This window comes from Schistocerca nitens, chromosome 6 (assembly GCF_023898315.1).
Source record: "Schistocerca nitens isolate TAMUIC-IGC-003100 chromosome 6, iqSchNite1.1, whole genome shotgun sequence".
In the NCBI taxonomy this organism is placed as follows: domain Eukaryota; kingdom Metazoa; phylum Arthropoda; class Insecta; order Orthoptera; family Acrididae; genus Schistocerca; species Schistocerca nitens.
This window is the reverse complement of record NC_064619.1, coordinates 493,619,143-493,645,134: the sequence shown is the minus strand read 5'-3', so window position 1 is coordinate 493,645,134 and position 25,992 is coordinate 493,619,143. Positions and strand designations below refer to the sequence as shown.

General features: G+C 41.5%; 1 protein-coding gene across 1 annotated transcript in view; it reads right to left on the bottom strand.

The window, feature by feature from the left end:
- LOC126263018 (collagen alpha-5(IV) chain-like) overlaps positions 1–25,992 on the bottom strand; it is a 609,289-nt gene that overhangs the window by 28,148 nt on the left and 555,149 nt on the right. Inside the window, exons 27-30 of the mRNA XM_049959984.1 lie at positions 24,335–24,449; positions 23,021–23,198; positions 19,349–19,436; positions 2,161–2,331 (exon numbers count right to left, since the gene is read on the bottom strand). Of these exons, the coding sequence (XP_049815941.1) occupies positions 2,161–2,331; positions 19,349–19,436; positions 23,021–23,198; positions 24,335–24,449 (552 nt within the window). The remainder of the gene's footprint in view (positions 1–2,160; positions 2,332–19,348; positions 19,437–23,020; positions 23,199–24,334; positions 24,450–25,992) is intronic.

Genomic DNA, 25,992 nt, shown 5'->3' with positions numbered 1-25,992 from the left:
TGAGCAAACTACAACTATCAGTGTTTCCAGTGTGATAAATGCACAGGACTTCTCAATGGCTTCTCATAGTCCATTCAATTTAGTTGCCTTCTGCTGATAAACTTCATTTTTCAGGGTCCCTCCTAGGCAGAAGTCAAGAGGAGTAAGGTCTGGAAACCGCGGAGGGTACTCAACAGCTCCGCTTCGACCTATCCATCATCCAGGTAGATTTGTATCCAAGCAGGCTCTGACATATCTGTGGTAGTCAAGCAGGGCACCATCTTGTTGTAGATAAAATCTTTCATTTTCAAACACATCTCTGATGGAAAGTAAAAATCCATGTTGGCAGCATATGAAGATATACCTCATCAATTATGGTACCTTCAAAGAAGAATGGGCCAATCAAACCAAATGATGACAGACTGCACCACACATTAACACCTGGTAGATTAACATGTTTGTCTATGTTAAGGTGAAGGTTTTCAGGAACCCAGTATACGCAGCTGTGATGGTTTACAGTACCGTTCAGTTTGGACTGCGCCCTGTCAGACCAGATAACCATCCTTGCAAAGCATGCCATTAAACCACTCACAGTACTCCATCCTTTGATATATGTTGCCCTCATTTACACCATGCAGCAGTCTTGGAATGTACACTTTTCTCTTTGCAGCCTTCAGAACTCGTCTTACATTTGACTGGCTTACCCTGCTTTTACATACACCCTTCTTCACAGATGTTTGACATTGCAACACAGCAGTCCTGGGAGCTGGACTTTTTGACATTTTTGGTCAGCCAGACCTTTCCTTATGCATATCCTGAACAGTACAATTGGCTTCAAATTTAGCCCGAATATGATAAATTGTACATGTTGGTGGCTGAGTTCTGTACACATTACACCATTACACCATTGTACCTCCATCATATGTCTGGTACCACTTCAGTACTGTCTTACATTGCTCAAATGACAATCTTACTTCATTCATTGCTGCACTGTCATTTACTAGAAAAACACAAGCCACGATCTTTTGAGAAAACAAAGGGCTACGCTACCCCACAAAATTGCAATGATATATCATTCTGTTCCAAAGATATTACATATCAAAGAATGTCTACATTTTTTCTGTATTTGTGAGGGGAACAGGCAAGAGAATGTCTAGTAGATGTAGATTTATATGTACACCCATCCCCAATTGTGTCATTTCTGGCAGCACTGTCTTGTAATCACAGACGTGTGTGTTGTTCAATCGATCCTCTTTTACCATCTGTCTTACGTGACAAATAGCAAATGCCATCTCAAATTCTCAATTATATGCTGTTGTTTTTCTCAGGTATAATATTTGGGCACAAGTATCCATCGTAATCTTCAACAGAGCTTGAAGATCAAAATTTATAGCCACAGCACTTAGGTCATTTTGTGCAAGCATTCTGACTTCAATGCACTTCTTTCAAGCCAGATCTCTTCTCTGCAAATATGTCATGATTTCTTGCTTCAAATGCTTTTCATTTCTGGCCAGTGAATTAAATACGATACATTTGTGACACAGATATTTCTTTGGTCTAAAGAATCCTAAACTGAACATGTGGAATATTTGATAGTAGTTTGGAAGATATGCTGGCTTGCAATTCCACTCTTCACATTTGGTTTTATAGTCATTATACATTAATGTAATATTCAAGCTTAAATAACAGTTCCTTCTTGACTACTTCTGCCTATAATAGTGTGACTTGGTGATAAGGTAACTCAAGATGTGCTGCCTACACAATCATCATCATTGTTTACTCATACTGTCCAGATTTATTGCTCATCACAAAAGAGCATCAAACAATGTGCAGTCTTATTCCTGGCTGCACTGTTGAAGGTGAGCATCTAGACAATTGTACAATTTAACTTCCCAATATATATGGTATGCCATGGCCTGAGTTTCTTTTATGTAGAAGGTGGGCATCTAGACAATTGTACAATTCAACTTGAAAATAGTTCCTGCGCTTCTTTTCTTCCTTCCAAATACCCATATCACTAATTGGGTACTGAACTGAGGAAGCAGTTAAAAGTACACTTGGTCTAAAAGTCCAACACAATAACAGTGACCAGTATTCCTGATACGGCAAAGGTATTTTTGTTCTCACATCCTGTTCCTATCTGACAGACATGAGAGTACCATTCTACTTGACTTCTGTTACCTGGTAATCCTTTTGGTCCAATGCGACCTGGTCTCCCTGGATTACCAGCCATCCCATTCAATCCTGGTAATCCAGGTGTTCCTGGAAGACCTGGTCTGCCAGCTTCGCCTGGAAGGCCCCTTGCACCATCAAATCCAGGAATGCCCATGGGTCCTCGCTGTCCTGGGAATCCTGTGAAGAAGAAATTCAGTGGCATTACATGTTTGGTGGCTGCAATTAAAAGGTAATCGAAGAGGTCAGTGTAAGAAAGTATTAACCTTCAGTTTAGTAAGGATTAGTACAATTGCGCTATTTGTTGTTTTTCTGAATGTGCCACATATTCATAACAAGCTTTTTCACATGCACTGCCAGAAAGAGCTGTCTACCATATAGTTTGTTTTGCCTATCATATTTATGTTCCTGTCTTTAAATTTACCCAACATGTAGCAGACAGCAACTTGAAATATCTCTTATGGGTTAGCACTTGCTTCCACCAACCCCTTCAACTGATAATGTTCCTTAATTCAATATTAGCAATTTGTTTTACAAAATTTTCTGGTAATAACATAATATTGTAAAATTCTTTAGATTCGAGGTACATTGACAGTTGGGTGGTGGAGTTTTCTATTATTTTTATAAAAAAATTATAATATTTATTTCTTTATTTATTTATTTCATGTTCTGGTGATTCATGTTGTGAATATTCACAGGATATGGAAGTTGCCAGTTTTACACATAGGTTATGGTATTACGCATCTAATATTGTTTAATTACATATTAAAGTATCTGTAGCTTAAGTTCTATCGCAGAAAAAAATTTGATAAATAAACATTACAGAAAAAAATATTTATTACAGAAAACATAAAAAAATAAATATGTTTACAATGATAAGTGTACAGGATCACAAATAAAGATCTGGGAATAGATCTGAGAGTTATAGGTACATGGATACTATTCATTATGGTTCAGGAACTCCTCTACAGTGTAAAATGACCCTTGCAAAAGGAAGTGCCTTAATTTTTTTAACAAGGTCTCATCATCTACTAAACAATTTGTCAAGGGAGAGTATTAAAAATCTCACAGCCACTGAAGTGGACCCCCTTCTGTACCATACTCAGGTTTGCTTACTCATAGTGGATATCATCTTTTCTTGTAGTATCATGACTATAATACAGTTTTCACCTCCAATTGCAAAAACATTCTGTTGGCACCCACCTACATAGGGGGAAATGATCATCATGATAAAATAAGAGAAATCAGGGCACGCGTAGGAAAATTTAAGTGTTTGTTTTTCCCGCATGCCATTCGAGAGTGGAACGGTAGAGAGACAGCTTGAAGGTGGTTCACTGAACCCTCTACCAGGCACTTTATTGTGAATAGCAGAGTAATCACATAGATGTAGATGTAGATGTAGATAGAAACTATTAAGTTTGAAAATGGGCTTTTTTTCTTATGAAACCCATCAGGGAGAATATACATTGTGCTGTGGATGTGAATATGTCAAGTTCCTTAAAAGGATTTCTGCATGTGGCTCTAGGGTGGGCTCACTCATGATTCTTATGACTCTTTTCCTCATGATTCTTATGATTCTTTTCCATGCACAAAGCACTTTTCTAGCCAATGGCTGATTTTCCCAAAATTTGATCCGTATGCCATGACAATGCATAAAACATAAGCAGCAGAATTTATTCTTTTGATCAGAACCAGGATGTGGTCTGACCAGTTTAGTTTGTTATGAATATGTAAGCCTAGGTATTCTGCACTATCCATCCTAGCTGTCAGCTGGGCACCTAGTTTTTCTCATATTTTTTCTTCTTTAGAGGTTGTATGGAACTGAATGTAGTTTGTTTTACTGTAATTAACAGGAAGACCATTTATGTTAAACAAGTTCGCAATATCCCTAAACACCTTATTAGCTGTCACATCAAGTCTGTCTACTGAATTATCAGTAAGCAGCATATGTCATCAGCAAAAATGGTGAATTTACAATTGTCTGTACAAAAAGGTAGATCATTAATAAAAATAATAAAAAGTAGGTGGCCCAGAATGGAGTTCTGAGGCACTCCACACTCCACTGGCTGTAGACACATGATTGACAACATATGGAACTTTGGATTGGCCCTTGAGTTGTGCTCAGATAGCCAAATGGTAAGGTGATTGCTCACAATAAGAGGGCAGTCCAGATTCGAGTCCCATTCTGGCACGCATTTCATTGTCGTCATTCAGTTGATGGCTGTCCATAATCACAACTGCGAATACATTTCATGTTCTGTTTCTATTTTGCGTTAAAAAGTCCACATCAAAGTCACCTACTACAATGAATTATTTAGTATTTTCAGACAGGTGGGACAAGAGTGATTCAACATGTCTCAGGAAAACATTCAGATAACCAGCAGATGCCCTGTAAATTGACAGCACATTAACTGTTACACTATCTGCTCTTACCTCAATACTAATTACCTCAAAGTACTGTTCAGCACAGTATTTGCTTAAATATAGAGATTTATATACTACATTGTTTCTAACAAATATTGCAGCACCTCCCTTTCCCATACTAGATCTACAATAATGAGTAGCTAACAGAAGTTTTCAATTAGTAACGTGTGGATCTCATTTATGATGTGATGTTCAGGGAAACACAGTATATCATATTCACTTCCATATCCTTCATCTTTTAGGTGTGTTAGCAGTAGGTCAGGCCTCTCATATTTTGATGAAAATCAGGCAAAGTTTGAGACTTATTCACCATTGTATTTACATATTTGTTTGGAGCAGTTTTTCTCAGTAGGCCTACATTAGTTAGCTCTGCTTGCAGAACTGGAAGTTCATTTTGAATACATAAGATGGATGCTTCATGTAGGTTTGACTGTTTTTCTCTCATGTGACTCACAATAAAAAATGTTGAGTTGCCTTTCTGTTGCATTTGGGACAACATGCTGTTTCTGCTTTTTGTGGTAATGTTTCAGCTGCTGGTTCTGCTACTGATGGCACTGGAGATGACACTGGGGATGCTGCTATTTCTGCCATAAGTGATGTCAGTCCCACACAAGTTCATATTTTCTCTGCTTTCAATTATTTCATTTACCATTCTACATATAAACTTTCTTCTTTCATAACTCAGATGTATTCCACATCTGGTATTGCTTGCATGTGTCCAATTTGACTACATCAAGGATGCTGCACTTTCCAAACAAGGAACACAATTGTTTTATTTTAACGTTAGTTTTTTGCATTTCTTTGTTCACACGTGACTGATGCATTGTCATGTCTGTGTGGTAATGTTGCAATGTTTGAATTACATTGTTTATTAATCTAGGAATTTCTTTAGTTCTGATAGGCAGTTATTTGCTTTGTTTTTTGCAACACCATTTGCACTTGCTATATACATCACATAACCATTCTTTGTTAACATTTTGTTGTGCAGATTGACACTAACAATATTTTTTTGTTGTTGCTCTTGGCTTAACAACACTTGTCTCCCACATTAGTTTCATTATTATATGCAGTAGATGGTGTACACAGTTTCTTACTGTCACTGTTCTCATTTTTTTATGTTCGAACTTTTGTTTTTCTAAAGTACTGCAGTTATGTATATGATAGTCGAGGCAACTGTTTGTAACTGATAAACATTAACATGCTTCACTGTCTTAAATTAAGGAAAGGCTTGTCATCTCTGATCATGAGATAATGTTGTTACCTATGAAGGAAACACACAAACACACTATATTATCATTTCTTATCACCTTTTTAAGCTGATTTCTTGCTTTCTTCAGACCAGTCTGCTACACAAATCGAAACTAAAATTAGGAGAGAATATTACTCCTTTTTCATATACCAATTAACATACTAATGCTGTTTCCTTAGTTCACATACGAAACCTCCAGCATATAGTTTTCACCACTCAGCACAGATAATAACACATGATTTTTATGTCTTTCACTAGCTCTGTACTGTATCTGTCTCCATCAGTTTAATGCTCTCCACAAAATCCTGCAGGGATTAAAAAAAGTTTATCAGTTAAAATACATGTGCTGCCCACCACTATACAACAGCAAGCACTGTGGAAGCTAATGAAGAAGCAGACTGAAATCTGATCACAAATTATTGTAAACACATTTTGTAGTTTGGTGACAGAAGCCTACCTTGTTCTTTCATTGAGTTGCTTCAAAAATTTGCAATGTGAACTTGTCTCTTTCTTACAGTAGGCCTTGTGTCTTCATTTTACTTTTATCCATTACCTCAGTATGCCCACAATCCATTAATGATTGTTTGTCCCCATATTTCCTAACTACCACTGTCTTTTCCTCTTCAGATTAGTCAAAGATATGCTCTAACTATTGAGAATCTGATAATGAAGCAGACATGCCTGTTGTTGCTTTCTTTATTTCTTTTCCCTTCTCATTAGATACTAGTTAGCTTATCATCAAGTTGTGACCTGTTTCTTCAATAACTGCCATATACCATAAATTTCACTTTACTGACTGTTTCTCACAATTCCCTCCTTGAGCCCATCACTCTAGTACTGCCTTTTTCTTTACTGTTTGATTTCATGTGACCTTTCTGTTTCCAGTCAGCCATATCAGACTAATCATATTGCTATTGTTTTCTTCCCCACCTATTTTTCATTTGTCATGGTGTAATGTCTTGATAATAGGGGTAATTAGGTAATGAATCTTCCTGGGTGAAACAAAAGTTACTGCAGGCAGTACTGCAAGTACATATCATTTACATCTTCTTGGCAATGTAATCTGTTTGCCCCCATGAATAAATAGTTCTCTGGTCACTACTCCCTTCTGAAATATGACATCTTTATTTAGCCAACTGTAAGATGTCTCTCAATCTAAGAATATCTTTTTTTTTTTGTTTTTCCATGAGAAATCTATAACTGTAACACATTCTGACTAATTAAAATTACATACAGTAGGAAAAATCTGGTAGAATGTTAATAATTTAAGAATAAAAGAGATGACTGACTGAACAATGAAAGCCAGTGAAAGAGTGCAGAAATGTTGAGACTACAGAAACTTTAAAATATGTGGGAATGTTACCTTGCTAAAATTTCTGATCCCTCAATGTTGGGTATGAAAAAGTAAACTTTCAAGTTATGCTGCAGTAGCTAAGAAAATGACATACATAGCAATAAAACGAGTGAAACATGCAGTTTGGACTGCCACAAAAGCATCACAGTCAGTTACAAATGGGTTTACTACAGGTAAACAAATATTTGACCAACACACCACCCGTCTATAGCAAGTGGATGAAAAATTAGAAATGGTTTCTGAACAGATTATCACTTTTCAGGAAGAAAATTCAAATAAATTCAAAACAGTTGATCAAAGCTATTGAGCATGCAATCACAACTGTAAATGTATGTTCCGACAACACAATCCTATTGCACAACAGTTTACTTGTTGTTGAAAACCCTTCTTACCCCCCTGTGGTACCACGCAGATGGATGCAAATATGTCAGAATGACCATTGTCCAGTGCGCCCTCATTGCCTCGCGTTGGGCTTATGTGAGAGTCCAAGTCAATGAATTTTAGTGCTAGTGCTGTTCATGTGAGCAGTTTCAATTTGCACAGTATGACCCGTAATGTCAAACAGGCAAAATTTATACAAACCATTCAATATATGAATATATTGCAGATTTTGTGCTTGACTCTAAACATTATCTGTCAAACAGGAAATTTTCAACGTTCAAAGAAGATAGCCCACTTCATTCCATTGCTTGGTACAGACAATTTTAGAATGCATTTCCTGCGTCTTGGCCATTGTACTCAAAAGTTGAATTGAATTCTTATATACAAACAAGAACAGCAATGCGGCCAACATGAAAACCCTCTGCAGTGTGTTGAAACACTTATGAGGAATTTACAGAAAAATGTAGGTTAATTTACTGGTCATGAGCAGAACAATCTCATGTCAAACATGAAGTCACCATGTGTCCAGACCTAGAGGCTTCACAGCACAAAACACCTGTAAAAATGTTTGAAGGCCTGATGAGAAAAAACCAGCTTCTTGACATGCCATATTTGGAAGAGGATATCTGTTATTCTGAACTACCTTTTATATACCAGCAAGCCTTGGTTAGTCAGTGTGATGCAAATGCAGACACTTTCAGACATCTACTACAGGAAGTTGTGATGGTCATAGAAAGATGCAACAAATATGAAAACAAAAGATCAAATGGACAAACCAATTATCAGTCACACAGGAACAACAGGTTTTGTGGTAATAGAAACAGGCAAAGTAGTAGCTACCAAAAACACAGCAGACACAGTAATGGCAATGATGACCGCCATAGTTACAATGATGACAGGACCCACACTAAGTGGTGGGACCAGAGACAGGGTCAACAATCTAACAATGGCAATAATGGCCAGTGCTGCATAAACTGTAATGGCAAGTGAGCAGAATTATGTGGCCCGAACCCATTGTCGAATTTTATAACAATGGCAACACAACCATAGCTGATGCCCCAGACATGAAAGAACATCCCACAATGCCCATAATTCCAGACAAATAAACAACAACATTAATCTCATTGGGTATGAGGACATACGGTATGTGCTCACAGATGAGAGGGAGGAAGAGAGCAGTACTGATCTCCATCTTGTCAACTCTGTAACAGTAGAGTCGGAAGCTTTACGTGCCATCATTGACATTGCAGCCATGAAACTGCCGTATCAGAGAATGCATTCCCTTTGTGCAATGTGGACAAACCTTGGCCTTTCTTAGCAGTGAAGAAATCACACATAAAAAGTGCAATTGTAGGAAAGACCACTAAAGTGTGCCTAGAAACATGGTTACAATTTGTCTACCAAGGACATCAGCTAGAAGCTAACTGTCTTGTGGAGACCATCTAGCTCTCATTGACATCAGTAGAGGTACTGTCACTCTGCATAGAGAATGTGAGATTGTAGTAACACTGTTCACATTTACGTCGCACTTCACTTAGCGTAGACCGGGACTGTGTCCTAGGCATGCCCGATGTTAACTGACTGGGCACGGCCCGTGCTGCCGGAGTTGTTGTTGTTGTTATTATGCCGGCAGAGGTCGCGTCCGAATTCTCGCGTGCCCTCTGGTGGACGGGACTCTACTTGCGGCAACTACCGTCCGTGACGCGCCGTGCCAGTGTGCGCCTCCTGAGATGTTTCTGGTGGCTACTGCACTCCTCCTCCTTCGGGGGGTGAAGCCGCTGTGATTCACTGTGTCGGAAGGTGGAGCGTCGGGCAGGAGCGATGACCCCCACATCCATTGGATGGCCGGAGTCGAGGGGATCTGCCAACCCTCGAGCCGGAACCTTTGAATACGGCTGGAAGTGACCCACACGAAGAGGCCCCCGTCGTCCCACAACCGGAGCCCGGGACAGAACGGGCGACAAGCTGTCGAACTCCAGATCCTGTTCCACCTCGGGAGGGGCAAGTGGCAGGGACGAAGGGGAAGGGACGACCACAGGTGAACCAGCCTCCTGAGAAACCGGGCCTGCTAGGGGGGCCGGCTCCCGCTGGGGCATCTCGAACGATGGCGATGCCGGTGCTGGAGCTACTGGAGGCTGCCAAGGTTGAGAACCATCGCCGTGCAGCAGAGTCACAGTGGGGAGAGGAGGTAACGTCCCCTGTGAAACCAACACAGGTGCCGGCAATGGGGAAGTTGGTGACCGAGAGGTCGGAGGGTGGGTGCCCGAACGTGGACGTAGCTGATTTTGGTGACGACGTACCACCCGGTCCCCCGCCTGCAAGGTATAGAGCCGGCGGCCATTTCGGCGCAGGACCACCGCCGGTATCCAACGTGGATTGCGACCAAACCCACGGGCCCAGACCGACGTACCCAGTGGAAAACCAGGTACTCCGTTTTGTGAAGACTGGCGAGGACCAGGCTGGAGGAGGTGCAGCAGAGTCCTAGGTTGACGCCCATGGAGGAGCTCTGCGGGGCTGCGTTCTCCCATTGGTGTGGTCCGGTATGCCGTCAAGAAAAACGTCAATGCTTCCTCTGCAGGAAATTCGTGCACATACTTTTTCATCTGCGTCTTAAATGTGCGCACCATGCGCTCGGCTTCCCCATTCGATTGTGGATGGAAGGGGGGAGAGCAAACGTGCCGAATACCGAAGTGCCTACAAAAATCCTGGAAGGTCTGCGAAATAAACTGTGGTCCATTATCAGAGACCAGGGTGATTGGCAGACCTTCCACAGAAAAGATTTTTGCTAGTGCCTGGATTGCAACTTCTGAAGTGGTTGAGGAGCAGCGAACCACATATGGGAAGCAGGAATAAGCATCAATGACAATGAGCCAAAAGCCATTGAGAAACGGGCCCGCAAAATCGATGTGAACACGTTCCCATGCTTGGGTTGCCAGCGGCCATGAAGAGAACGCTGCCCTGGGAGATGCTTGTTGGCTCGCACACTGGGAACAGGCGGCCACCAAGTGCTCAATTTCTCTGTCAATACCGGGGCAGTACACATGTCTGCGAGCCAAGGTTTTAGTACGGGAAACACCCCAGTGCCCCGCATGTAATAACGTGAGGACCTCCCTTCGTAAACTTGCAGGAACAACCATGCGAGGAGCTGTATCATCGGTAGGCAGAAGGAGAACTCCTTCCAAGACCGAGAGGCAGTCTCGTAGAAGAAAATAATTACGAAGAGGGTCCGAGGCCCGGCCTGGAGGGCGGGATGACCACCCCTGCTGAATGAGGCGAACTACTTGCCAGAGAACCGGGTCAGCTGCCGTTTCCCTGGCGACTCGAGAACTAGTGATCGGGAAGCCGTCAACCGCTTGGCGGGATGCCACATCCAAATGAAAACACATAATCTCCTCTCGATCGAACGTAGGATCCGGGCCCACCGGAAGACGGGAAAGAGCATCGGCGTTGGCATGCTGTCCTGTAGGGCGAAAATGAATGTCATAATGGTACTTAGAGAGGAACAAGGCCCAGCGCTGTTGTCTGTGGGCCGCCCTATCCGGAATCTGAGAGGCAGGACCAAATAACGATATTAACGGCTTATGGTCAGTGATTAACTGAAACTTCGTTCCATACAAGAAAGGGTGAAACTTGGTAACAGCGTAGACAATGGCCAAAGCCTCTTTTTCCACCTGGGAGTAATGGGCCTGTGCGGGACTAAGCGTTTTAGACGCAAACGCCAGTGGTTGCTCGGAACCATCTGCGTTGCGATGGGCCAGGACCGCCCCCACCCCATACTGCGAAGCATCTGTAGCCAGGACCAACGGCTTATGGGGATCAAAAGTAGTCAAACAAGGGGCTGATGTGAGGAGGCCCTTCAACGAGGTGAACGCTCGCTCGCATGCAGGCGACCAATCAAAAGCTAACACCCTTGTGCAGAAGGCAGTACAGGGGGTGGGCTATAGTGGAAGCCCTGGGAATGAACCAGTGGTAATAGGCTATCTTGCCTAAAAAAGCTTGTAACTCTTTCAGCGAAGCGGGCCGAGGAAGGTTGACGATACCTTGGACCAAACTTCCTAGTGGCTGGATGCCGTGCCGAGAGATGGTGTAACCCACATACTCAATGGATGGTTGGAAAAAGGTTGACTTACGCAGGTTGCAACGCAAGCCCACAGACCTGAATTTGAGAAAGAGTGTGTGAAGGTTGTGCAAGTGTTCCTTCGTGCTGCGGCCTGTGACAATTATGTCATCCAGGTAATTAATACAATGAGGGACTGTTGACGTGACATGCTCAAGATAACGCTGGAATATCGCCGGGGCACTGGATATTCCAAAGGCCAACCGCTGGTATTGGTAAAGGCCAAACGGAGTGTTGACGACCGCCAGCCGTTTGGAGTCCTCATCAAGTGGTATCTGATGATAAGCCTCCGACAGATCGATTTTCGAAAAATATTGGCCTCCCGCCATGGCGGAGAACAATTCATCAGCATGAGACAAAGGATAGGTGTCCACCACCAATTGGGAATTAATGGTGGCCTTGAAATCGCCAAAAAGACGTAATTTTCCCGAGGGCTTCCTTGCAATAACGAGGGGCGAAGCCCACTCACTGGAAGAAATGGGAAGAACGACCCCTAAGGCTGTCAGCCAGTCGAGCTCTTCCTTTACCTGACGGCGGAGAGCCAAGGGGATCTGCCTCATGCGTAGAAAACGCGGGCGAGCTGACGCCTTCAACGTTAAGTGAGCTTCAAAATCTGAAACACGCCCCAGGCCCTCCTCAAAAATATCTGGAAAGTCTGAGATCAAAGATTCCAATGATTGATAGGGAACGTCTTCGGAGACCAACTGTATGGTGTCAGCGATAGAAAAACCGAAAGCTTGAAAGGCATCCAGGCCAAAAAGGTTAGCGGAGCTCGCATCACTGACAACAATAAAAGTAATAGGCCGAGTGACTGATTTGTAAGTCACGTCGGTAGTGCATTGACCCAGTAGGGGAATGAACTGTTTACCATAACCATGTAGACGCCGGTAAACTGGCGCTAACAGGGGCGATCCAAGGTCGGAATAAGTTTGTGCATTCAACAACGAAACTGCCGCGCCCGTATCTACTTGCAGTTGTAACCAGCGCGACCGAACCGACACCTCGATAAGGAGTTTGCGTGCCGATGCGTCAGGAGTCTGGCCTGATGAAACTTCCTGAATTTCAACGTCCATGTCCTCTGTACCTGCTTCCTTTGATTCTTTTGAGGCTGAGTGGCAAACTTTAGCAATGTGACCTTTTTTATTACATTTGCGACAAACGGCCCAATGCTGGGGGCACTCTGACCGATCATGATGTATATAGCACGATGCACAGGACGGCAACAGGGGCCGGCGTCCGGAATTCTGTTTACGCGCCGTGCGGGAGCGGCCGTAACGGCCGGATTGGACCGCTCGCAAGTCATCCACCCCGGACACAGTGGACGCAGCCGTGTCGTCCTGAACCTCCGCGATGTCGCACCACGCTTCCAGCTGTTGACCTGCTGTGTGAGAGACTTCATACGATTGAGCAATGGACAGGACATCCTCAAGGGAAGGTTCTTCTAACTGCAGGGCCCGTTGCCGGACCTCCCTATCAGGGGCTGAACGAACAATGACGTCGCGTACCATAACGTGGGCATACAACTCTCGTGACTGCTCTGTGACAAAATGACACTTGCGACTAAGACCGTGCAGGGTAGCGGCCCACGCCCGGTAAGACTGATGGGGCTGCTTCTTGCATTGATAGAACTCGACCCTAGCCACCGCAACATGCGTGCGGCAGCGATAATATGAAGAAAGCAATGAACACAATGCGTCAAAAGACAAGGACGAGGGTTCCTGCAACGGCGCTAGCTGCCGCAAAACTTGATACAGCAAGGGAGATATCCAAGACAAGAAGAGAGCATGACATACCTCCGCATCGGCAACATGAAACGCCTGGAAATGCTGCCGAAGGCGATGTTCATATGCGTCCCAATCCTCCGCTGTCTCGTCATACGGGGGAAAGGGAGGAGGGAACTGCGCTGGAGCAGACGGCGTGGAGAGCAACGCCGGAAGCACTTGTTTCATGGTGGCCATGAGCTCCGTCTGCTGCGCAACCAAAACTCGCACCAAATCCTCCATGCCGTGCAGAAGCTGCGAAACCGGAGCAACGACGCAACACGCGAAAGAACGACCCTACTCGTCGCCAATTGTGTAGTAACACTGTTCACGTTTACGTCGCACTTCACTTAGCGTAGACCGGGACTGTGTCCTAGGCATGCCTGATGTTAACTGACTGGGCACAGCCCGTGCTGCCGGAGTTGTTGTTGTTGTTATGCCGGCAGAGGTCGCGTCCGACTTCTCGCGTGCCCTCTGGTGGACGGGACTCTACTTGCAGCAACTACCGTCCATGACGCGCCGTGCCAATGTGTGCCTCCCGCGATCTTTCTGGTGGCTACTGCAGAGATCATAATTCGCTTTGATGAACAGGCCATCAAAGCACAATTACCCACAAATAGCATCAAGTTATATTACATAAATAAAAACGAGATCCCATTACATAAATAAAAAATGAGATCAGACACCACAGCTGATCAAACAACACAGAAGACAGCTGTACGGATCAGGGCAACCCGACAGAAACAGTACAAGAAGTCATAACAGAGAATGTCCAAATGATACCACATATACAGGAACATGACAGAGAGCACTTACATAATATTCTAAGGGATAGCTCCAGGGTTTTCATGCCCAAACCTTGCACTATTAAAAACTTTACATACAAATTTCAGGTCAAACCTCATAAGAAATTCTTTGTAGCTCTGATGCCATACCTCATATATTTTGGAACAGGGTCGCAAATGAAGTATCACGAATGTTAGCTGACAGTGTCATTGAATTCACTCAATCTACGTACGACAATCTCATTAAGGCCGTTGAAAAAAAAAAAGGACAGATCCATTAGGCTTGTATTAGATTCACACCAAGTCAATACCATCCTTGATACTGAAACTGACAGATCTGAGAGATTAGAGGAGCTGCTGCAAAACTTTCATAGTGTTTCAACCTTTACATCAATTGACCTCCATAGCAGCTTCTGACAAATTATCTGGATTGCTGGAAATGCATTGCCTTTTTGGCCTTCGGAAACTGCTATCAATTCCGACAACTTCCCTTCAGCCTCAATATTTCCTCCACCACCTTTATTCACGGATTACATGGGATACTTACGGATTACATGGGATACTTACGGATTACATGGGATACTCAATGCATTTCTCCAGGGGAGAGTCACTAAGTATGTTGATGACCTCTTAATTGCAGAAAGGACATGGGAAGAACACAACTACATGCTATGTGAACTGTTCCATTTATTGAGAGATTTCAGGGTTACAGTGAACATCGAGAAATCATGCTTTGGCACCACCTTGGTTCATTTCCTTGGTCACACAATTACCAAGGAGGGAATTTCTCCCAACCCCAAGAAGTAGCGGCAATAGCACAATTCCCACAAACCATAAGTGTGTCAATTACGTGGTTTCCTGGGGGTCATTAACTTTTACCAAAAATTCCTACTTACCATGACTTTCGGTACCCATAACTCAGTACACTCACTGGAAAGAACACACCATGTCAGTGGGATGAAGAGGCAGAAAAGCAATTTCTAGCACTAAAATCTGCATTAGTTAATGCACCTGTATTGTTGTGCCCTAACCTAGAAGAGGATTTTTGCATATTGATGGATAGCTCACTCACAGGCTTAGGCATATTGGTCTTTCAAAAATATATTGGAAATGGAACCATGGTCTGGAAAATGATTACCTCTGACAGTTGTGTCCGTACAAAAAGTGAGAGAAACTACTTGGTGACAGAGTTAGAGGCACTCGCTGTTGTCTGGGCATTCTAGAAATTCCACTACTTCTTGTATGGTAGAAGGACAAAAGTGTACACTGACCACAAGGCTCTTGCATTTTTGGTAACCACTAAACTCAAACACAGGCAAATAACCTGAGATGCAAAAAAAGTGCTTACATAATAATAATTACTTTTGTGCATTTCATAATTATTTACACAGGTTTGCAGTATTTCAAGTACTAATACCTCACCATCACTAATAATTGCATGCTAGAATAAGTGCATGTACACTAAATTCACAAGGTCGCATGCTCAAAGGTACTTTGGTTCCTTTACATGGTGCTGGGCACATTTCTCTTCTTTAAGTTTTCCCACACATATTCCTTCGTCACACTAGTTCTAGAACTACAAGTTACCTTTTATCCTTAGGATAGCCACTACTACCACCTACTGTGTAAGATGTTATTTGTTAATATATAATTTGTCACCATGTTATACCTAGTTTATTCGATTGTATTGGTCACATTTCATTTGTAAAGGATTGTGGGCGAAACTTTCTTGGATGTATTTCATGCCTACCAAACTGCATGCTGCCAGAGTGCACCCAGCTGTGACGGAGATAGAGGTGATGGTGCAGGACACATGGAGGTGGGACCAACTGGTTCCTGCCACAAGCCATGGGAGAGGAGGCAGACAATGCAGCACAGGGCCAGCCCATGTCACAGAACTGCCGTTCAGCTCCCCCCACAGCTCAGTGTGCCCTACAGGTTTGCCACGGGCCACTGATCCACTTCCTCGTCATGCCCTTGGGAATTGTTTCCCTCTGTCACAGGATACCATGGGCAGTCTACTCTTGAGCCAAGGACCTACCAGACTCACTCATAGGCGGCATACTGTGCATAGCACCGCCTACACTGTTTGCCCAGCTTCCACAGATGTCTTGCAGAGGCGCCACTCTGACATCATCGATAAGGCAGTTGCACTTAAGTGCGCACACCATGTCAGAGGTGATGCCAGTGCCACAAGTTGCCGCCTCTCCAAATTGCAGCAACAAAATTCTAGTGTGGGCCCACAGCCCCACACTACAATGGCAATCAACGCAGCAAGAGAGGTATCCACTACACATTTTCATGCCACCCATCCCTCATGCCATGCCCTGCACCCACCCTGTCAATAGCACCATGGACCACATGTCAGTTAATGTGTGTGACACTACAAGTAAGTGTTGGGGCTTTTCGTGTGAAGTCTTTGTCTTCCTTGAATTATTAGGAAATACTCAAGTTCACCACAATCCTAAACGAGGTACAACAAGTGTCTCTCTGTGTTACAATATCTTTCCAATTAATCAGTATCAAATTTTTATTATTATTGAAGCACTGAAGCTTGACTTACATGTCTTTGGTTTCATTATATCCATGTCTTAACTTAATGATTAGATATAACACACATTTTCTTGATTGGTCATGTCTAGCTTATCCTAATTTGTACCTACATTTGTATCATAAATTTGGGGTGTGCACCCACATGTTCTAGCACAGTCAGTTCCATTTATGGATTTTTAAATATTAACTTATAACATGACACAAATCTTTCATGTTCCTTGATAATATTTTGTGTGTGTTTCACTAATCTTAGGACTTGTCATTTACCTGGAATATTCATTCTTAAGGCTCCCTTGTTAAGACTACAGTCTTGGGGGATGTTACACTCTTTATTGTATAACCACTAGGTTCTTTCCAGAAGTCTCTCATGTCAAATATAGTATTTCATGATAAATTAATTATTATAACTTATTTACGATTAATGTCAATATGTTTACATGTCTTCCCACACAATGTGTCACCTTACATCACCCTCAGTGGTGAGAGAGATGAGCCCTGTGGCTGCCCTTTATTCATATACATATGTCGCCATTGACCATTAATATATTTATTTTAGTACATTGCCTATTTGTGTTCATCTAAATATGTACATACATGTTACACTATGTGGATTGGCACCCAATCTTTTCTCTTTGATTTATGATTGATATTTGTACTAATTATGACACACATAATCTTCTCATGCAGGATTTCATTGGGCCTGTACCCCACCTATCATACTCTAAGCTGTGTACAGACCAACACAAAATTCTAGTGTTAAGGAAGGGCCAATACAAGGTGGAAACGTATATGGACTATGCACACATCAGTCGCCACTTTATATTTTTGAATAATCAATTAGGGCAGTAATGACAAGTAGCAGCATGGATGTAAACAAATTTGTGGTTCATCACGCTATGCTAATAGAGATGGCTAAGGGATGAGCAATGACAATGTGCTGCATTGTGTTAAGTGCAAATAATTTTTGCAGATAAGAGTTTCATGCAAGATTGTACTCAGGGTGCTGGTGGCGGGAAGCCAGCAGGGCGTTAGCCCAAAGGTCGAATTTTACAACCTCCAGCACCCAAGAGGTGTAGGCTTTGCCAGGGTGGTCTCCAGAGGCAGGGCTTTGATGCCACCTGACAGGCAGGTGGCATTTCCAGCAGAACAATGCAAGGCCAGAAGAATGTCTCCCCAAAATGAATAAAATGCAGGGACACACTGTTTCCCCCTCAACTGTGTCACCCTGGGCTCACAAAAGCATCTTGGGTGACATTAGCAGCAAGTAATAAACCTCCACGAATCCTCCACTCCATATTTTTTGAGCATGAGACAGAGTAGGAGATTGTGTCTGTTTAGACGCTGGCACCAAGGAAGCATCTGGAAAGTTCTTTGGACAAGAAGCGACTCCACTAGGCAACTGTGATTGACCCAATCAACATGACATAAACAGTGTTTCCTGTGCATTCACAGTTGAGCGGGAATCGTGCTAATCAGTGAAAAATTTGTTAAAATGTTGCGACTGGACAGCCACACCAGCAGAGTGGCAGGCTGCACTTGGTTTTCAGCAGAAAGGAGACATCTGCATTTTAGCATCCATCTGATAAGGATGCAGTACTCTGTACCAGGCAATACAGAGTGACTGCGAAGTAGCTGTGTACTTTATCCAAAACTCCGGATAATTTTGCAGGATTGTGTCACATATGCGTATGCTGCTGTGGTTGCAGAGACATCACACCTGCTTGTTATAACAGCACAACAAGAACAGCTGACTGGTGACCCTGTCATCGAGCAGAATAGGCCAAATATGCAGCTCTGGCCATAGCACGATCAGCCTTGCAGTTCATAAAAGTTAAACAGGTGGCCACTGACCTATTGAGCATTGCAGGACATTCTCGCATTATTTCTGTGATTAGGTACAGATGGAAAGTATGTGACCTAGAATATTGCACTTTCATTCAGTTAAGGGGAAGTGCCAATCCACATCACTAGGTTTTATAGTTGCAGATTTTTGTTATACTTCTTTCTCATTGTTAATTTGTTAATCTGTCCACATTCAAGAGGCATCACCTTGTTAATGCGATTTATGACCATATGTAAATTCTCAAATGGAATAAATCTGATTATCTTTCATGGTATTTCAGACTACCTACATTGACACACCAATCCTATCCTACAACCTAGTCAAAAATTTTCACAGAGTTAACTTGATGTTAATGATTTACATCCATCGCTACTTTCTATGAGGCAAGCAACCTCACCCAATTCGATTCTTCAGCAGAGGCCTATATTGCAGTCAGATGTCATTAAGCACAAAAGAATCACATTGGGGGAATTTATAATAGAATTCTGAGTACAGCAAATAGTTCGTTTGCATATCGTCTCACAGTAGCAAAGGAAATTCGGAGATCTCTCCCACAATTGGCTTCTGATACAACCACGGCATATTCTAGGCAGTAAGGATCCATGGTCCAGCATGGATATTTAAGGTTTCTTTAACTCAGTGCCCCAAGCCCCAGCTAACACAAGGCAGAATGTAAATCAAATATATAAACTAAAAGAGAAAAGTCTCATAAAGTAAAATTAGCAACTTACCTCTTTGACCAGGTGGTCCAGGATCACCTGGCATTCCTTTATGTTGTGCTGTTGGAATAACAATGTCTCCAACTTCACCTCTTATGCCCTAATGGACAAAATAAATAAATGCATAAATCAATTCATTATCAAAACCTGATTGAAATCATATACAGGCCTTAACTGGACAAGATTTTTGTTTTTGATGACAACATTTCCTTTATGTTACTCTTTATAATCATGGGATAATATTTGCCATGAACTTTTTTATTTATAAAATGTATAGTTAGTACTTTACAGTACCTGCTAATCAGTAGCCTGTCATTTTTATTTATTAATCCAAATTGAATCTTTGTTGTAAATTTTACCTATCTCTCAGCTTGGAGATGAAAATTTCAGGTAATTATTTGCTGAGGTGTTGAACTTTCACTCTTAAGAGCAAAACAATTTTGGGACACAGGCATACATTTATAAAGTAATAATACAACTAGAAAGTATGCTGAAGTTGTAGGGACAGTAGAATGCCTCAGGAGGTGTACATAGGAAAATATTTTATAAAGCACAGAGAAGAGGAAATGAGAGAATAGCATAAAAAATACAGTGGCAATGCTGAGAGGTAAGTGGAGGTATGGTCCAGTTTGCACATGGGTGAAGGAGGAAATGGAGGGAGAATGTGAAAGAAAGTGTAGGAAAATGTGAGAGTCAAAATAAAGCAAAGATCAAACACTTTTGTACATATGAAGCCTGTTAGACAGAGAAATGAAATAGGAACAGAAAAGAGAAGCAAGGCTTGAATCATAGGACAAGAGACTGGAAAGAGGGGAGAAAGAGGTGGAGGATTGGGGCCAGCAGACACCTCACAAACAACTGATCTCCCGCCCTTCAGTTTTCCACATCTTCGCATGCATTAATAATTTGCTTCTTCCATTTTTATTTGTTATTTGTTCTTGTCCTTGCTGTTCTCTTCTTTCCTGGCTGATTGTTCTTTCTTTACCTATCTCCTTTCTCATTGCCCCCTGCCATCTATCCTGTGTGTGCACTTGCCTATGCATTTGCTGTTAGTTCTCCTTCTCCCTCTCACTTCTCCCATTATCTTCCTGCTTCATACAACCTCCTGTCATCTTCTATTCCTGCCCCTTACTGTCTTCTCACACTTCTGACCAATACATCTGAGTATCAGAAATGAGTGGGTGTACCCGCATATGTGCCTTAAAATTGTTAAAATTGTTTTTCTCTGAAGACCGATGAAAGTTAAAAGCTCAAGACAAATTTGTCTCTACCTTTCTATGTAACTATCCAACTATCCACCATCCAGTAGTTCATCCTATATGTCAGACATAGCTACTGTAAATAATCACGATTTGTTATCCATCCTAGTCCATCTGCTTAGCTGGGTGGTAACGTACTCGCCTCCCATGCAAGCAGGCCCGGGTTTGATTCCCGGTTGGGTTGGAGATTTTCTCCACTTGCAGATTGGGTGTTATGTTATCCTCATCATAATTTCATCCTCATCACCGGCACTGGCACGCAAGTCACCCAATGTGGCATCGAATGAAATAAAACTTGCACTTGGCAGCCGATCTTCCCCGAATAGGGGCCTCTCGGCCAATGATGCCATACAGTCATTTCATTTCATTATTATCCATCCATCACATTCTGCTATCATTATAGTTCTACCCATATCCAAGACAGAGAGCTGCCTTCTGGTATTGATACACTAGCTGGATACACAAAGTGACAGCATATGTATTTTAGCATTAAATTCATCCCCTGATGCAGAAATATTTTTTGTTGTCTTTTAATTTTATTTTCCATATCACACGAAGTTACTATTTTTTTCTAGTCATTAACATACGATGAGCACTTCATTACCAATTACGCCCTTAACATAGTTATAACTTGGCAATGAACTTAGGTAATTATTGTATAAAAAACACAATACAGACTTCAGATAAGGGAAATTGCGGCTCAAGATCATAAGTGATATATGTGACCTCACAATGGATCCTCATGCAGATAGGCAGCAAAAGTGATACATTATTACTTCATATGATTTATCTACATCAAAAATATTTTATAAAATCTGGCTGGGCTGGCCAGTGTGGCCAAGTGGTTCTAGGCACTTCAGTTTGGAACCATGCAACTGCTACGGTCACAGGTTCGAATCCTGCCTCAGGCACGGATGTGTGTGATGTTCTTAGGTTAGTTAGGTTTAAGTAGTTCTAAGTTATAGGGTGCTGATGACCTCAGATAAGTCCCATAGTGCTCAGAGCCATCTGAACCATTTTTGAAAAATCTGGCTGCCATTTGCATTATGTTTTTCCCTCTGTTGCCCCTCCCAGCTGGAAAATGCTGGAAACTGCCTACATTACAAATGTATCTTGAACGTACTTCTTTGCTCATCCACAGACATACTTTTAACTTGTGTAATCTCATTAAACATACCAGTTACAGGCAGTTAGATTACCAAAATTTCAGATGATTGAACCCACTGCAAATAATTATGCTACTTTACAAACTGATTTTGAACTCTGCGTAGCTAATAGGAACAGTATAGAGGGCAGTCATGATTGCTTGTGTACAAAAGAGAATTATCACCAAATTCAGTGCAGTGTACATTACATCCTCAAGTGTCCTTAGGTCTGATAACACTTTCCTTACTCTGCAAATTATAACACTATTGTTTAAAAACTCTTCCTCATTAGTCCTCTGACAAAGTGTGCATGAACAAGTCCTGTTTAGAGTCTGTGCTCTGAATATTTCTGATGCTATGAAATTATGCCATTGCATGTGATGCTGATTGTTACTTGCTATCAGATGCATACAAGTGACCAAAGGTGCAAAATAATGAAACCAACTACTTCCTGGTACAAGTACCTGCTGACAAATTAGTATCACTCATGCAGAGTGTGTTTACTGAGTCTGTGATGGCAGTATTCTTTCTGCTGTTGAATAATACCATCACCACTTTCCAATATACCTAATTCCAGATCAACACTTCTCCCCCCCCCCCCCCCCCTCCAGAAGTTCCAGAAGTTTATAATCAGTGGGTTGGTCATGGCTCTATCATTGTCTGGCCAACAAGATCTCCAGACTTCATCAGAGTTTCGTTTTTGTGATTGGATTATGTCAGAAGTGTACAGAAGAAAGCTGAGTATGTCAATAAGAAGACCTCCTAGGTTATGTCATGGACACTGATGCCTTCCTGATGGAAAAATGAAGCACAGACACAGTTACAATATAAAAATAAACAACAAACTAAAACAATTACATATAGTAAACATTCACAAGTATTTATCTTGAGTGCCATTCAAAGTAGAGTACATAAGCATTTGAACTTTTTTTTTTTGCTTCAAATAACTTACATCTGTCACCCAGGAATATTAATCTTGCTGTTCAGCTTGAATTTTTGCTTTTCAATCCATGCCACCTAGATATGATACCTTCTGGCTTGAACACCAAGTTCCCTCAATTTTGAGGGTGCCAACACAACCTTCAGGTAAAAATCATCCTGGCCTCAGTCTCCACTACTGCATGTCCTCCGACCACTACTGAGTGAGTTCCCATTCCATTTACTTCCACCCTTCCCCAAACAGTGTCCTCTTCCCTTTGCCCCTCACAATGGATGTATTTTGAGGTTTATGTACTTATCTCAATACTGTCTGCTTATTAGCCCTATTATAGTTTACATACCTTCCTGCCTGGGAGGCCACTCATTCCTGGAAGACCAAAATCTCCTGGGAAGCCTCGCTGTCCTTTTAATCCTGGTAAGCCTGGCTGGCCCGCAAGTCCTGCCTCACCTCTTACACCCTTCAGTCCAGGTATGCCTGAAGGTCCAGGATCACCAGCATCTCCAACTATACCCTTCACACTGAAAGAAAGAGATTTATATACTTAATTTGTTTTTCTAACATTTATTTAATTTCATTCATTTGGACCATTATCAGCCCACATTCAAACTTGCATGAGCTTCACACATTTCATTGTAATTTTTGATCACCAGATTTCAGACAGTATGTCATAGATTGCAAGAAAGAAACTCTGCTCTAATCAAGATTGAGAGTAAATTTTGCCCTGAAATCTTTGTCTGGCTTCTACATTAATACTCTGGAAGACACCTTTCAGAGGGTATCATTCATCCTCATTCTATGCATGTACATCAAACAGTGAAAAACAATCAATGATATTATGCTCTCATTTTATATTTTACACTATTATACAATTTATTTATTGAGTATTGAAACATGTTCTTTGAATCTTTTGTGAATATAAGCTCTTATAAATTCAAAAGTATTTAATTGATAAATGCATAATATTTCTGATGCAGTTTGTTTTGCTAGATTTTATTGAAAATGTTTGTAACTGTCTCAAATCAACCAGATATATTACTCATAAATTATACAGCTCTTTCTTAAACTTTCACAATATTTCAAGCAGTCTAACCAGTAAGAATCTCAAGCAGATGATCAATACTCAAATAAAAGTCAAATTAATGTCTCATTAGTAAAATTTTTGTATATAAGCTACATCTTCTAAAAAGTTTTCCAATTATTGCAGTGCAGAATTTAGTTAACACTTAATAGTTTCACCTTGCACTGTCCATATTTGTCTGATGCCAATAATTAAAGTGATACAGTGCCAATGCTGTATTAAAAAATTCTGGGCTTTTAATTTATGTGTTTTCTTATATTTGAGTTTAGCTGTCTGTTGCTGCGCTTACCCTTTATCTTCTATAACTACTTATGAGAGCCTCAAAAATCCCTAAATGAAATTAAAATGAGGATGTATGTCATATTACAGAGGAACAGAGAAGGAAATTTTTTTACAAGTTATTATGTGTCTTAACCTCCACTAGTAATAAATACTGAGATGAAATTTATATACTAATAGGTAGATGTGCACTCCAGACTCATCACTAAACTAAGGAAAAAAAAAAAAAAGAAATCGGTAAGAGAAAATAAGAATGGGAAGTACCTCAACAACTGACATTCTGAAAGCATTTCTTACCTGCCACCAGGTGGTCCTGGGTCACCCCTGAAGCCTTTAGAACCAGTCTGCCCAGGGCGACCATCCATGCCAGGTAGACCTTGGATACCAGGTCGTCCTCTAGCACCAGGTAAACCTAAATTTTAACAATGAAATGAAGCTAAGTAACCATCATCCACCATCACACACAATTACAACATGAGAGCTGCAGTCCATATTTCCTACGTAAAACGGCTATTCAAAAAGCAAGGTCTGATCGGTCTAAAATGGTAACCACAATGAAAATCAAAAATGTTTTATTTGCAACAGCTAGCGATATCTTTCAGCTACTTCTCTACATAGTCGCTATCCAATTGAAACATTTGTCGTAGCATTGTACCAACTTTCTAGTACCTTCATCATAGAAGGCACCACCTGTGCTTTCTGCCAAATCTCTAGACTAATCTGCAGCTTGTTTCCTGTGCCAAAATATTGTCTTCATAGCCAGCAGTTCATGTGTGCAGAGATGAAAATCAGAGCGAGCTAAGTCTGGGCTGTAGAGTGGGTCATCAAGCACTTCCCATCAAAAATGCTGCAGGAGTGCCCTCATTGCCCCTGCAATGTGTGGCCAAAAAATTGTCATGAAGAACAAAATGCATGATAGTTTTGATGGGTAGGCTGCATGAAATCAGGCAAAATTTCTCACAGGCATTCACACCTGGTGGGTGCCATTACTTTCCAGGCTTCTTTTACATGCTCACTGTGCACTCAGAACTGAAAATAGTTCTGTGACGTGATCGACAGGCATGCTAGAGACACTGTCCAACAAATCTATGTTAAGCTTCATACTGTGGTTTCCATTTCACACTTGACTGGACCATACTTTCTGAATAGCTCTCATATGAGTCACAGTAAGCAAAATATCAAATTATAAATGATAATTGAGAGGACTTGAAAAGTGATGAGGGTATACGCTGCACAAAAAATAAAATTAATTCTGTTGCATGTTTGAGCTTTGAGTGTTTATTAGAGTACAAAAAATATCTGATAGCTCAACAATATTCTCTCTATCATTCCACCACTCATCACTTCATTGTTATGGTGATTCGTACTTTGTCCTCTTATTTTTGTTTATTTTCATTCTATTTGGAATTTAGAAGTTACTATGACTAAAATATATTGAGTGGGTAGTCCATGGTCCCCCCCCCCCCCCCCAAGCCCCTGCAATGCAAATTAATAATCTACAAATATAAGACAACCCCTCCCTCCCATAATGAAATGGTAAAAAACTCATCTTAGGTTAATACAGTGCTTCATCCAGACATAAGAAAACTAGAAAGAAGTACACATGTATAACAGTCAAAGCCCCATCATCCAGGAGAGACACAAGGCAGAGTATTTATTAAATAAATGAAGTAAAAGTCTCATAAAGTAATATTAGTAGACTTGCCTCTTTGACCAGGTGGTCCAGTCTTTAGGATAATGCAGGTGGTGTAAATATAGCATTATTATTACAAGAAACTATATCAAACAACTCAGAATTATTTATAGGAAATGGTTTCAACACTGTATTGAGTTTTATTTGATCCTGTAAGATTATATTGTGTACAGTAAAAGTATGCTTAATACAGGACACATCAAAACCAAAAAACATTCATTATCACTTACGCTTACAGTCTTATATTACTGATTACAAATAA